This window comes from Bos javanicus, chromosome 2, assembly GCF_032452875.1.
Source record: "Bos javanicus breed banteng chromosome 2, ARS-OSU_banteng_1.0, whole genome shotgun sequence".
NCBI classification, from domain to species: domain Eukaryota; kingdom Metazoa; phylum Chordata; class Mammalia; order Artiodactyla; family Bovidae; genus Bos; species Bos javanicus.
This window is the reverse complement of record NC_083869.1, coordinates 125,872,889-125,885,487: the sequence shown is the minus strand read 5'-3', so window position 1 is coordinate 125,885,487 and position 12,599 is coordinate 125,872,889. Positions and strand designations below refer to the sequence as shown.

At 54.2% G+C, this 12,599-nt stretch overlaps 1 protein-coding gene across 3 annotated transcripts; it reads left to right on the top strand.

Annotated features, from left to right (window-relative positions):
- Window positions 1-1,140: 1,140 nt before the first annotated feature.
- TMEM222 (transmembrane protein 222) lies at window positions 1,141-12,452 on the top strand. 3 transcript variants are annotated; one of them, XM_061391948.1, is made up of 6 exons: window positions 1,582-1,800; window positions 7,076-7,160; window positions 8,438-8,469; window positions 9,964-10,060; window positions 10,161-10,291; window positions 11,389-12,452. In XM_061391948.1, exons 1-6 carry the CDS (start codon window positions 1,604-1,606, stop codon window positions 11,474-11,476), a joined length of 630 nt encoding a protein of 209 aa, XP_061247932.1. In that variant the 5' UTR covers window positions 1,582-1,603; the 3' UTR covers window positions 11,477-12,452. The 3 variants fall into 3 exon arrangements, with proteins under 3 accessions (XP_061247922.1, XP_061247912.1, XP_061247932.1); XM_061391938.1 differs by lacking the exon at window positions 11,389-12,452 and having other exon boundaries at window positions 1,141-1,800; XM_061391928.1 differs by lacking the exon at window positions 8,438-8,469 and having other exon boundaries at window positions 1,404-1,800.
- Window positions 12,453-12,599: the final 147 nt, after the last annotated feature.

The window sequence follows — 12,599 nt, the reverse complement described above, 5'->3', positions numbered from 1 at the left end:
CCTCCCATTTCCCCTTCCCACTCCAGCAGATTCCATTTCCTTTGTCTATCTTGGCATCTGTTTAAAAAGCCCAAAGAATTCAGGATTTGAGCCTGGCTTCTTCATATGATACTGTGTGATCTCAGACAATTACTTAACTTCCCTGAGTCTCATTTTTGCCAATTGTACAATGAAGGGATGGGATCACATCTAAGGCTTGTGATTTACTCCAGCCAAGGTGATATTCACACTCCTGCGCATTGCTCTGCAAGGCCTTCCTTTCTTTGCACCACTGCATGCACCCATCCTGGAGCCACCTGGCAAACATCAGGACTCGGTTCAAATATCTCCAGGCAAGTTTTCCCTACTTCTACACATATGCCACACATTATTTTAGCTTATCCTTCCTTTATGCTACCACTACCTCATGAAAGACCACAGAATGAAAAAGAGAGGGAAACAGACTTGGAGTTGAGTCCTGGCCACTTACCTCACCTCCTAAGCCTCAGTTTCTCACTGGTAACATGCGGGAAATGGAAACAGTGACAGACTTTATTTGGGGAGGCTCCAAAATCACCACAGATGGTGACTTCAGCCATGAAATTAAAAGACTTGCTCCTTAGAAGAAAAGTTATGACCAACCTAGACAGCATATTAAAAAGCAGAGACATTACTTTGCCAACAAAGGTCCGTCTAGTCAAGGCTATGGGTTTTCCAGTGGTCATGTATGGATGTGAGAGTTGGACTATAAAGAAAGCTGAGCACCAAAGAATTGATGCTTTTGAACTGCGGTGTTGGAGAAGACTCTTGAAAGTCCCTTGGACAGCAAGGAGATCCAACCAGTCCATCCTAAAGGAAATCAGTCCTGAATATTCATTGGCAGGACTGATGCTGAAGCTGAAACTCCAATACTTTGGCCACCTGATGCGAAGAGCTGACTCACTGGCAAAGACCCTGATGCTGGGAAAGATTGAAGGCAGTAGAAGGGGACAACAGAAGATGAGATGGTTGGATGGCATCACCAACTCGATGGACATGAGTTTGAATAAACTCCAGGAGTTGATGATGACCAGGGAGGCCTGGCTTGCTGCAGTCCATAGGGTCGCAAAGAATCGGACAGGACTGAGGGACTAAACTGACTGAACTTTTGTTCGCCTGTCTAGGGGCTTCCCAGGTGGCGCTAGAGGTAAAGAACCCGCCTGCCAATGCAGGAGACATGAGACGTGGGTTCGATCCCCTGGTCGGGAAGAGCCTCTGGAGGAGGGCATGGCAACAATTCTCGCATGTCTAACCAGTTTGTGGGGATTAAAAACAATGTATGTCAGGCGCGTCGCACCTAAGGAGCTCTCAATAAGTAGAGACTGCACCACACCTCTCAGAAACCCTCAGCGTACTGAATTACTGAGTGCTTAGTGAAGCTCTAGCCCTAGACTGCGGGAATGCCCTCAGGCAGCGCCTCGCCGCCGGCGCAACGGCACGGCGCTGGTGGGCGTCGGGCCCAGAGGAACGCGGCTCCTATTCCCGGGGGGAAACCCAAGCCGGGCGGACCCCATCTTCGGGAAGTGACGCCGCCACCCAGCGAGCGGCACTGGAGCAGGGGCTGGGCGGGTAGGGCGCACGCAGCATGGCGGAAGCGGAAGGGAGTTCGCCGCTCCTGTTGCCGCCGCCGCTGCCTCCCCCGCTCGGGATGGCGGAAGTGGAGGCGCCGACGGCGGCCGAGACGGACAAGAAGCAACTTAGCGGTGCTGGCAGCGGCGCCATGGACGTGGAGCGGAGCCGCTTCCCCTACTGCGTGGTGTGGACGCCCATCCCGGTGCTCACGTGAGTCTTCTCTGGCATTCGGCCGGGACAGGGAGAGATGGGCCGGCGCGTTGTCCTCCGGCGGCCCCGGGCCAGCCTCCGGGCCCAGCGCGCAGCAAAGCCTTCCCGAGGGGCCGGGGTTCATCAGTACCCCGCCACCCGCGTGTTGCCAGTGGTGCTGACGGATGGGACCGGCTCCTCGCTCTCGTTACACCTGGTCTGATCTGAGAGACAGTTGTTGACCGTGGAGAGGTTCAGAGGCTGGGAAGCTCAGGACCTGTGGGCGTACAGAAAAGGGGCCCCTTGACTTAGTGTGAGAGAGACATCTTCATTCATTCACTGGCTTATTCATTCATTAAACAGACGATTACTGGTCACTTCCTGTACGCAAGACATCCTGCTGGGTCCGGAGGCCCAGAATGGAAGTTTGGTTGGAACCACACTGACTCCTGGGATGTCGTCATTGGAAGGGCCCCCAGAAATATCACCACACCATCTCTGTTGCAAAGCGCGTCAGGCAGTCTGCCCATCAGACCAAAGTTATTTCTACAGCATCAGATCAGCCTTTGTCAGAAAAGAAAGCAAGTGCTCCAGAAAGTGCTGGCGCCTTGTAGCAAGGAGCCGCGGGGTTAGGGAGGTAGGGAGCTGGTTTGCCCTGGTGCTTCAGCCCTGACAATTGATGATAACCATTACCCCCCGTGCTGGACACTTGGCTAAGCTCTTTTACACTCATTTTCTCTGAATTTCACAGCCACTTTCTGAGGTAGGAATTATAGTCTCAGATGATGGATCTCTACCATTAAATGTCTTGATCAGGTTCACACGAAAGTAAGCAAAGCCATGCCCAACACCGTTTTCTGACTTGCTCTCTTTTGACCACAACCTGTTCCCTCTCACCTGATGGAATAGACTTATTTGTTCCCTGTATCAAAAACAGCCAGGTGGTATGGAGAACGGATCATTTTTGTCCTTATATGTTTCTGATTCTAAAATGAGCTCTTTTTCTTAAGTCTTGCATCATGTTAAAATACTTCTGTTGTTTCTGTTTCAAATGCTTTTGCATTTGTTTAAGAATGTCCAAGTCTGAGTCCTTTAAAAATAAAAATATTTAAGAAAGTATTTTCATTGATTAACTCAATATTCCTTTTAACACACCTGCTCAGTGACTCCTGTGTGCCTAGAATAGTTCTAGGTGATAAGAATATACAGTGGTGAGTAAAGCAGGTATGATCCTGGCTCTCACAGAGTTAAATCATGGTGGAAGGAGATAGACAGTAAACAGGTGAACTATAAAAGAACTGATAGTGATTAGTGCTATGAAGAAAGTAAAATGTTAATGTGAGAATAAGTGGGAGGGAATGTATTGGTTTTGCTAAAAATTGTGTTGTTATCCCAAGATCTCTCTGGTTTTCCCCTGTTCTCAAAAACACTTTTGCAGAGTCCTCTGCACTTCAGACCTCTGGTAGCAATGTTGAGTGGAAGCACCACAGTCCCCAGTCATCGGGGCCAGAAGCAGCGCACACTCCGTTTCTATGTAGATCTGTGTACAGGTGTTCATAAGATGAATCTAGTGCCCCTGTCAGAGGGCTCATGTTCCCATCACAGGACTCGCCCTCCAGCAGGAGAGAGAGGTGGACCAGTGTGTGCCTTATGGTGATTGCTGACGTCAGGTGCAGAGCTAGGGACGGATGGGGCACAAGGGACTGTCGTTGATTTTGGAGAGGCAGGATCAGAGAGGAGGCAACTGAACCCAGAGATCTGTCTGTCCCCTCAGAACTGTTGATGATTCTGCGTGAAAAGCCTGAGAACAGCTACGGCTGCTACAGAAAACAGCAAAGAGTAGATACTTACTCTGTTCTGGGCTCTGTTCTAAACATTTATATTCACTGTCTCATTCAGTCCTCACATCAACCTAAGGAAACAAATACTATCACCCCCATTTTCTAGATGAGGAAACAAAGGCTTTGAAGCCAGCATAGGGCTTTTTCCACTGAAATACTCTACCTTACTAGGTAGAGGTCCAGGGGCAGTAACTCATTCATTCAACAAGCAGATCTTGAGGCCCTTTTGCACAGGTCTGAATATACGGTAGTCCACAAAGCAGCTTTGGAGCTTGCCTTCACGGAGCTTCCAGACTGACACACACTTTGAGAGTTTCTTCTCTGGGCTTCCCCAGGCGCAGGCGCTGTCACTGTCTCTAGTCTGTATTCTGACCTCCAGCGCAGCCATGGTATGTGGAGTACTGGTCAAAGCCATACCTTTGCCCCAACCAGATGAAAGAAATTGAGGGGAAGAGGGGGAGAGGGATCTCAAGATTAGGGTCTGAGAGGTCCGAGGCCTTTCCCATAATCCTGAATGTCCGTGCTGTGGCCACTATGAATCTTCAGCAACTTATATACCAGTCCAACCAGTCATATAGCAAGTATTTATTATACAGCTCATGGTAACTACATTGAGCAACTACCAAGTGCAAGGAAGTGTCAGGCATTTTGCAAGCATATCCTATTTGATTCTCACGATTAGGCCACACTGAGGCACTGTCATTAGCGTTTGCCTCTCACTGAGAGATGGGAGTGAGCGCCTGCCCAAAACACAGTCCAGACTCCACCCAGGTCTGACTTCAGAGCCTGACTCCACTCTTAAATGCAGGACATTCACTCATTCAGCATTTAGTCAATGACTGCTTGGCTCCAGTCATGTGCCAGGCACTGCCTGTGGGCTACTCTAATACTGAAGAGAAAATCCCTGCTCTCTTGGAGTTTACGTGCTAGTGGGGAAAGACGGGGGCTTTCCAGGTGGCACTAGTGGTAAAGACCCTGCTTCCCATTGCAGAAGACAGAGATGTGGGTTCGATCCCTGGGTCTGGAAGATCTCCTGGAGAAGGAGATAACCCACTCCATATTCTTGCCTGGAGAATCCCATGGACAGAGGAGCCTGGCAGGCTACAGTCCATAGCGTCGCAGACACGACTGTTAGACATAACTGAGGCAACTTAGCATGCAGGCACGGGGAAAGACAGTGACCATATCAGTGAACAAGGTAATCTGAGATTGTAGTAGATGCTATGAAGAAATTAAAGCAGAGTAATGGGATCTGGGGTACCTGGGGTTGTGTGTGGCCACTTTAGATGGCATCATCAAGGAAAACCTCTAAAGTTGATGCTTGAGCTGAGGCATCAATGATAAGAAGCAACCAGCTATTCGAAGCTCTAGAAGACAGTTTGGGATGAAAGCCAAAGCAAAAAACAAAAAAAGCATTGAGGTGGGAGGACTTGCTGTGTTTGATGAACCAGAAGTGGGCAGTGTAGCTAGAGAAAAGAGTGAGGTGGCATCAGAGGATAAGCAAGACGAGACTATTCTGGAAGGAGTTTGGAGTATAAGTGTAACAGGAAGCCTTCAATGAATGTCAAAGCAAGGGAATGACGGGATCTGGATTACGTTCTTAAAAGACCACTTGGGAATTCCCTGGTGGTCCAGTGGCTAGGATTTAGGCTTTTCACTGTGGGGGCCTGGGTTCAATCTCTGGTGTGGGAACTAAGATCCCTCAAGCCATGTGACAGCAAAAAAATTTAAAACAGACCACTCGGTCCCCACCGTCCTTTCAGGTCCTCAAGCTGCAGCCCAGAAGTGCTCCATTCTGTCGTCATAAAACCACCCAGTTTCCTCTGAGAGATCTTGTGAAGCCATCTGCTTCTCACCACCCCACCACCAGTACTCTGCTTGGGATCACTGTCACCTCTTGCCAGTGTTCCAGAAGAGCCTCTGAACTCCTGTCCTCCCATTCTCCAGGCACAGGCAGCGCTTTGCTTCCTTTGGAGTTCTGCTTTCTTCCTCTTGACATCCTGTCCTTTCACAGGTCTGGGTTAAAGGTCACCTCCTGTGTAACATCCTAGCCCCACATAATTGTTTTCCTGGGGCTGCATCTCTAGGCTTTTCTCCACCTCTCCAGCAGGCAGCCTTAAAATCACTTGCCTGCTGGCCCTGTGAGGCCGTTTTTTTGCCCCCTGTGAGTCCTTCTTAAACTGATCAGTCTCTCTACCACCTAGTTCCTGTGGAGCCATCGTTCTCAGACTGCAGACAGATCTGGAGTTCCTATGTGTTTTGCATATAGGAGTCCTACTGAGATTTGGGTTTTTGTAAATGCCTGTGACTTGGAAAAGTTTGAACTCTCAATTCCTGTGATACACTGTGCTTTTGTCCGGATCTCTACCACATTCTTCATCAGTTCCTCAGAGGAAGCTTCTGAACTACCCCCACCCAACACACATACACACACACATATATATTGGTTGAAATGCTCCCCCCTACTTTTCTAAAAATAACTTTTTATTGAGATATAAGATATAGCATAAAGGGTACAAATCTTAAGTGTATGGGTCAGTGAAGTCCCCATATGTGTGTGCTCACGTCACCCAGGTCAAGAAAGGACATTTTTAGTATCCAGGGGAGCTCCCTTGTGCCTGTCAGTTCTGCAGAAATAACCCATCTTCTCCCTCCAGCACAATAGATTAGTTTTGCCTTTTCTTGAACTTTACATAAACAGAATACTATGCATGCATTTTTGTGTGAGATTTCGTTTACTCTGCTTATGCCTGTGAAGATCTGTGTTGTATGTAACAGTTGATTCTTCCTCGTTGTTACCTGCTATTCCACTGTGTGACTATACCCCAGTCTACGTACCCGTTTTATTATTGTTGGACATTTAGCTTATTTCTGGTTTTTAATCAACTTTACTGTGGTATAATCACATACGGTAACGTGCATGGGCTTGTAAGTGTGCAGTTCAGTGAGGATTGACAGATGTTTGTTCTAGCTATGTGTTTTTCTTCTTTTAAAAATTTCCTTTTTCTTTTTTCCTGCTATTTTTAATAAAGGCGCCGTGAATGTTCTTGTCCGCAGCTTTGGTGGACACTGGCACCAAGGCTTTGCTTTTGTGGGGTGGATACTCTGGAGTGGGGTTGCTGAGGTAGAGGGTATAGTGCCCGTTTGCGAAAGCTGTAGAAACGGCTTATACTCCCAGCAGCAGTGAAGGAGCATTCCTGTTGCTCCACGTCCGCGCCTCACTCAGTGTTACTGTCCTAGAGTTTAGCTGTGTTGTGGGCACGCGGATTCCCCGCTCTGTTAGTTGTCTGCACTAGCCTCTCTTCCCTACTCCCCCTCCCCTCACACCACCCTCATGGGCACTCGTCACATGTATTATACTCATCTGCTCTCAGCCGGATGGAGTGTCCCAGCTCTGTCTGATCAGCCGAAAGACTCCCCTGAGCTCTGCCCTTCCATGTCCTTTTTTCCCACAGGTGGTTTTTCCCCATCATCGGCCACATGGGCATCTGCACATCCACAGGAGTCATTCGGGACTTTGCTGGCCCCTACTTTGTGTCGGTGAGTTCCCCGTTCTGCCCGCTCTGGAGGGCTCTGAGGCTCCCGTGGAAGGCTGGCCTATCTTGCCAGCAGGCAGCCTTCCTGTGTCCCCAATATCCAGAGAGTGCAGCTGCCCCGCAGTCCTGGCCCTGGCCCTCTGCTCCCCACCAGTATTTTGACCCCGTTTCCCCTTCTCTTGCCTCCAGGACAGGCCGGGAGGGCAGTGTGGCCAGAAGGAGTCTTAAGTAACTGACCCAGCCCTTGGCCCACCCGGGGGTACCAAGACATGGGTAGGGGTTAGAGGCAAGAGTGGAGAGTCAGACCATCCTGGAACTACATCTCTGGACCTTCAGAAGGTGGGAGTCACAAGGTGGGGGCACATGGGAGGCTGACCTGGTCCCCTGGGTGTGGCCATGGAGAAGAAGGGGCAGGCCTTCTAGAGGAACCAGCTGTGTTCTCAGGTCTGCTCCCCGGGGCTGGGCCCATGTTAGGGGCAGTGGGCTTGCTCCAGATAAGCAGGCAGCATCCTGCCTATTTCAAGGTTGCAGCTTCCTCTCCATCAGAAACTAAACGAACGAGTGTGACAGTACCAACCTGTCTGATTCATACTTACCATGATCTCTAACACCACAGAGGTCTTTCCTACCCCTTACTTTCAGTGTCATACACATTGATGAGAATTCATCTCTGACCAGCTCTGTGAGCAGATGCTAAACCCAGACTCTGTCCCTGTGCAACTCCTGCACTCCGATCTTGTGCGGCAGGTCTAGGACTCGGCTATAACATCTCCCTCAAAGGAGGCCTCTTGAGACCCAACCTCTATGTCCCCCCACAACCCACCCCACGTCCTGCTCCGACTGCAGTCACACTGCCAGACTCCGTGTGGGCCACCACTGTCGGGTCAGGAGGTCAGAGGGTGTCTTCATTCATACTATCAAGGAAACCACCTCCCTGTGGGCAAAGACCAGAGACTGCCCAGAGAACCTGGAGAAAACCAGGCCCAGAGAGGGTGAGAGAATTACCTGGGAGCCACAGGGAGGGGCAGTCATGCCTGTACCCCGAGTGTTTGGCCTCTGGGCACAGGGCTCTGTGCACTCCTGCCGCATCGCCTTCTTCACGCAGGAAAGCTGCTGCAAGCACTTGAGATACCCCACCAGCCCCAGAGCAGGGCCCACGCCCCGCCTCGTGCCCACCCCACATACTTCCTTCTAAGTCGCAACACTTCCACCACCAACCCAGGTCTGTCTTTCTGGCTGGATGCAGGCTCCCCACTGACCTCAGCTCTTGTCCCCCAACAGGAAGACAACATGGCCTTTGGGAAGCCTGCCAAGTAAGTGACGAACATGCGTGTGACTGGCCCTGGAGCCAGGTTCCTCTGCCTGGAGCAGCAGGCCAGGCCTTCTGGGGCACAGCAGGAGCCAGGAGCCTGAGGAGGGGTTGAGGGGGGCGCAGGCAGGGTCCACCAGAGGGTCTGGCCTTGTACCACACATCTCCTGCTCCGGTCCCTGGCCGGGTCCTTTACCCACAGGCCTTCTAGGCCTTGCCTCAGCCCTGCAAGGTCGTGTTCTCAGCTGCGTCGGAAAGGTGAGGGAAAGAAGGAAAAGGTGAGAAATGGAAAGGAGGTGGCAGAACTGGAACTTGCACGCAGGTCTGTCTCCCTCCAAACCTAGACCCTTTCTCCTGCCCCTCAGGGAACAAACACACCATTTAAGGTGTAAGGGAGGCGTTGTTTAGAACTCTGCTGGAAAGTTTTGGTTGGAGAGAATGAAAGCAAATTCAGGCCCTCCTGGAGTATTGCTAGTTTGCATGGGGTTTGGGGACCTCAGTTTTTCTGTCTGGGGGCCTGTCTCTTGTGGCCTGGAGACAGCGCTTCAGTCATCGGTCTGCTCAGGAGAGCGTCAGGTGCCCTGTTGCCCGAGGCAGCGTCCAGGAGGGTGGAGCCCTGGAGGAGTGGGTGTCCCGCACAGCACTGGCAGCCAGGAGCGGGGCTCTCAAGCCCTGCTGGCGTCCTCAGGGGCCTCTGGCCTGGGTGTCTGCTGCTAGCCCACTCTTCAGCAGGAGTCGGAAGGGCACCGGGCACCCGTTTCCAAGCAGGAAGCACCGAGCAGCCCAAGTCCCCAGACCACGTCCCCAGACGGTGGCGGTTTCTCTCTGGTCCAGTCTGTAGGCTCTGTCAAGCCACTCCCCACACAGCAGCCAGAGGGCGCTTGAGCTCCCAGTGCCCCTGCCTGAGAGACCCTGTGGGCCGACCCCCAGCTTGAGGGTCCTGAGCTTTAAGCTCCACCAGCTGTTCTCCTACTCACCCTAGCCTCCCCAGTGAGGCGATGAGGGGAAAGACGGATAAACGCCTCAGGAGGACATTCAGGTCCCCAGACATGGCCCCCTGCCTCCCCACCCTCGGCGTCCAGCCTCCCTCACCCTGTTCCTCCCTCCGAACCCTCCAGCAGTGCCCAGTGTCTTCATTCCTGTATGCGCTGCGAGTGTCATGCCCCTTCCTCCCTTCAGACTGTTCCCTCTGCCTGGAACGTCCACTCCCCACTCCGTGCCTGGCTGCTGCCTCCTGTTTCACACCGGACTCAAGTGTTCCCACCCGACTCCCCACAAGGAAGCCTCTCATACCCCCACTGAGTGAGCCCGTGTCCTCCGCAGGATCTGCGAGGCTGCGGCATGTCACACTGTTCAGCTGCCAGCTGCGTGGCTCTCTCCCTGGACCTGGCTCACCCCTGTAGCCTCCGCGCCCGCTCAGGGCCCCACACGGAGCAGGCGTCAGGGGATACTCATGGAGCTGAGCCAGTGCCCAGAACGCCCTCTTCCCCCCTCTCAGGTACTGGAAGCTGGACCCCGCTCAGGTCTACGCCAGCGGGCCCAACGCGTGGGACACCGCTGTGCACGACGCCTCTGAGGAGTACAAGCACCGCATGGTAGGTGGGCCACCCCTGGGGGTGGGAAGCAGGGTGGGAGGGCGCCCCCTGCCCCTCACGCCCACAGCCCGGCCTGACCCAGCCCTCCCCGCATCTCCAGCACAATCTCTGCTGTGACAACTGCCACTCGCACGTGGCCTTGGCCCTGAACCTGATGCGCTACAACAACAGCACCAACTGGAACATGGTGACGCTCTGCTTCTTCTGCCTGCTCTATGGGAAGTACGTCAGGTAAGCCCCCGGGGCTGCGCGTCCACAGATCCCACCAGGGCCACGCATCCCAGCAGGGCAGCTTCTGGGGCCCAGCAGGGCCAAGCAGGCGCTGATGGGAGCCGCGGAGGTTCTGAAACAACTAGCTGAGCTGGCCGAGAGGGCGTGCCATCTGAGGCCGGCTCTGTCCCCTGCCCACGGTGAGATCTCGGGGAGTGGCCCTGGCCTCTCTTAAGCGGCAGCTGCCTTTTGATATAACGGAGATAAAGATGCTGACTCCTTGGGGATGCTGCGCGTGTGCAGAGCCCTGTGCTCAGGTCAAGGGAACCAGGTAGACCTTCGTCCCCTCCCAGCTTCTCTTGCCAGAGGCAGGGTTCTGGGCGATTGGGCCCCCCGTGGTGGCCTGGGAAGCCCTTTGAAGCCACGACCCCATGACTTGTGAGGTAGCACAGGCCATAGTCACGATTCACAGGTAGAGGGAGCTTGGAGAGGTAGAGTGACCCACCCACAGGGCCCCAGCACACACCTGGGCTAGCCTGACCGCCCCTCCAGGCTTCCCTCCAGCTGCGCTCATGATACAGAGCTTCTGAAAAGGAGGTTCTTTTCAGAAGAATCTTTTGGTCCAAAGGGTTTTAGAGGTCCCCTGGGAAGCCCTTAACTGTGGTCACACAGAGGCTGAGACAGAGCCAGAGTTGAACCCGGGACCCTGACTCCAGCCACAGCCCTGTGCTGAGTCTCGCTAGCCCCTCCCCACCTCTTAGGCTGTCTGCACCACACAGACTAAAGACTTCCTGGTTCTCTTGCCAGAGACCCCTCCCCAGACACAGGAGCCATTGTGGATGGAGTCAGGAAGGCCCAGAGGGTGGGCCTGTCTTCCCGTACCCACCCAGTAAGGTGTCCCATCGCCAGGCGCCTGGAACGGCGGCAGCCTGGGACGGGAGCTGGTGGGCCTCTGTAGTGGACCAGTCCCTCAGTTGACCGAGTTCGGGGCTGAGAGGGTGGGTCTGGGAGCTTCCTGGGGGGAGCAGCCCCATCTGGGTGTGCAGGTGGACGGTGTTCTGAGCCGCACACCCACTCCCCAGGCCCCTGCGGCCCACGCGCTCCTCTCTCTCCACCAGCGTCGGCGCCTTCGTGAAGACCTGGCTGCCTTTTGTCCTTCTCCTGGGCATCATCCTGACCATCAGCTTGGTCTTCAACCTGCGGTGATGGCCACTCCGTGGCCCTGGGCCCACCCAGCTCCTGAGGAGGCAGCCGCCACCCCCCTTTTCACCCCAGATTGTTTGTCCTCGCCCCGAAAGGCAGGGATGGGCCTGGTGGGTTTGACCCGGGGTCTGGGCTAGGTGGGATGGAGTAAAAGGCTGAGGGTGCGCTTGGGGCAGAGGCATTTGCATTTTGTGCCTAACCGGTCGCTCCGAAGCTCCCGGACCCCTCCATCCCAGGCTCGTGACCCCCATCCTCGAGGCACCCTTTGTTCCTCTGTCGGAAAAGCCTTAGTTTCCCTCTGGAGCTGGGCTCCCTCTCAGCCCAGTGCCTGGCTGGGGGGAGAAGGGCATTTGGACTCACCAGCCAGGGCAGCCCTGGGGCCAGAGCTGCGCTTGAAGCCCATTCTCCTGCCAGGGCTCTGGTCTCGGGACAAGGGCACCCTGAGAAGTCTCCGTGAGCTCGGCGCCCCAGGGCCTGCCTTCTCCACTGGCCACTGGAATGGCCCAGCAGGACTGACCCCCCCCCCAGATGTTTGTCAGAAGCTGCGCTCGGGGTGCTTTGGGCCCCACTGCGGACAGCCTCCAGCCCATGCAGCACTCTCTTCCCACTCTCCCAGGGCCTGCAAGCCCTTGGGCCTATCTTCCCCTGCAGTTTGGGGCCTGGGCTCCCCCAACCAGGCTGGAGAAAGGAGTGATATATCCAGGGTGACCCCTGCAGATCAGAGCAGTGTCACAAAACTTGGCCTCAGCCCCAGGTGTGGACTTGACACTGGTGACTGGACGACCTCCAAGACATTGCGGGGGTGGCTGGTGCAGCCAGCGCCATCAGAGGGCTGAAGGGGAGCTGCTTCTGCCCGCCTCCCACGGCTCCCCCTTCTCTCCAAGATGTGGACGGGCCCGTGCCGCCCCCCCTCACCTCTGCTCCACAGATTCCTTTGTGCGAGCCTCCCTGGACAGGACAATAAAGAGTTTTAACTCCAGACCAGGCCTCGTCCTTGTTTTCTCCCTTTGGTGGTCCCTGGGTTCACTGGAGACGTGAGGTCCCTTCAGCTCGTCTTCTGGGTGAACTTGGGTTCCTCTGCCCCCAGCAAGGGGTCTGGTTGCAGAAGACATGGCTGTGTCTGGAG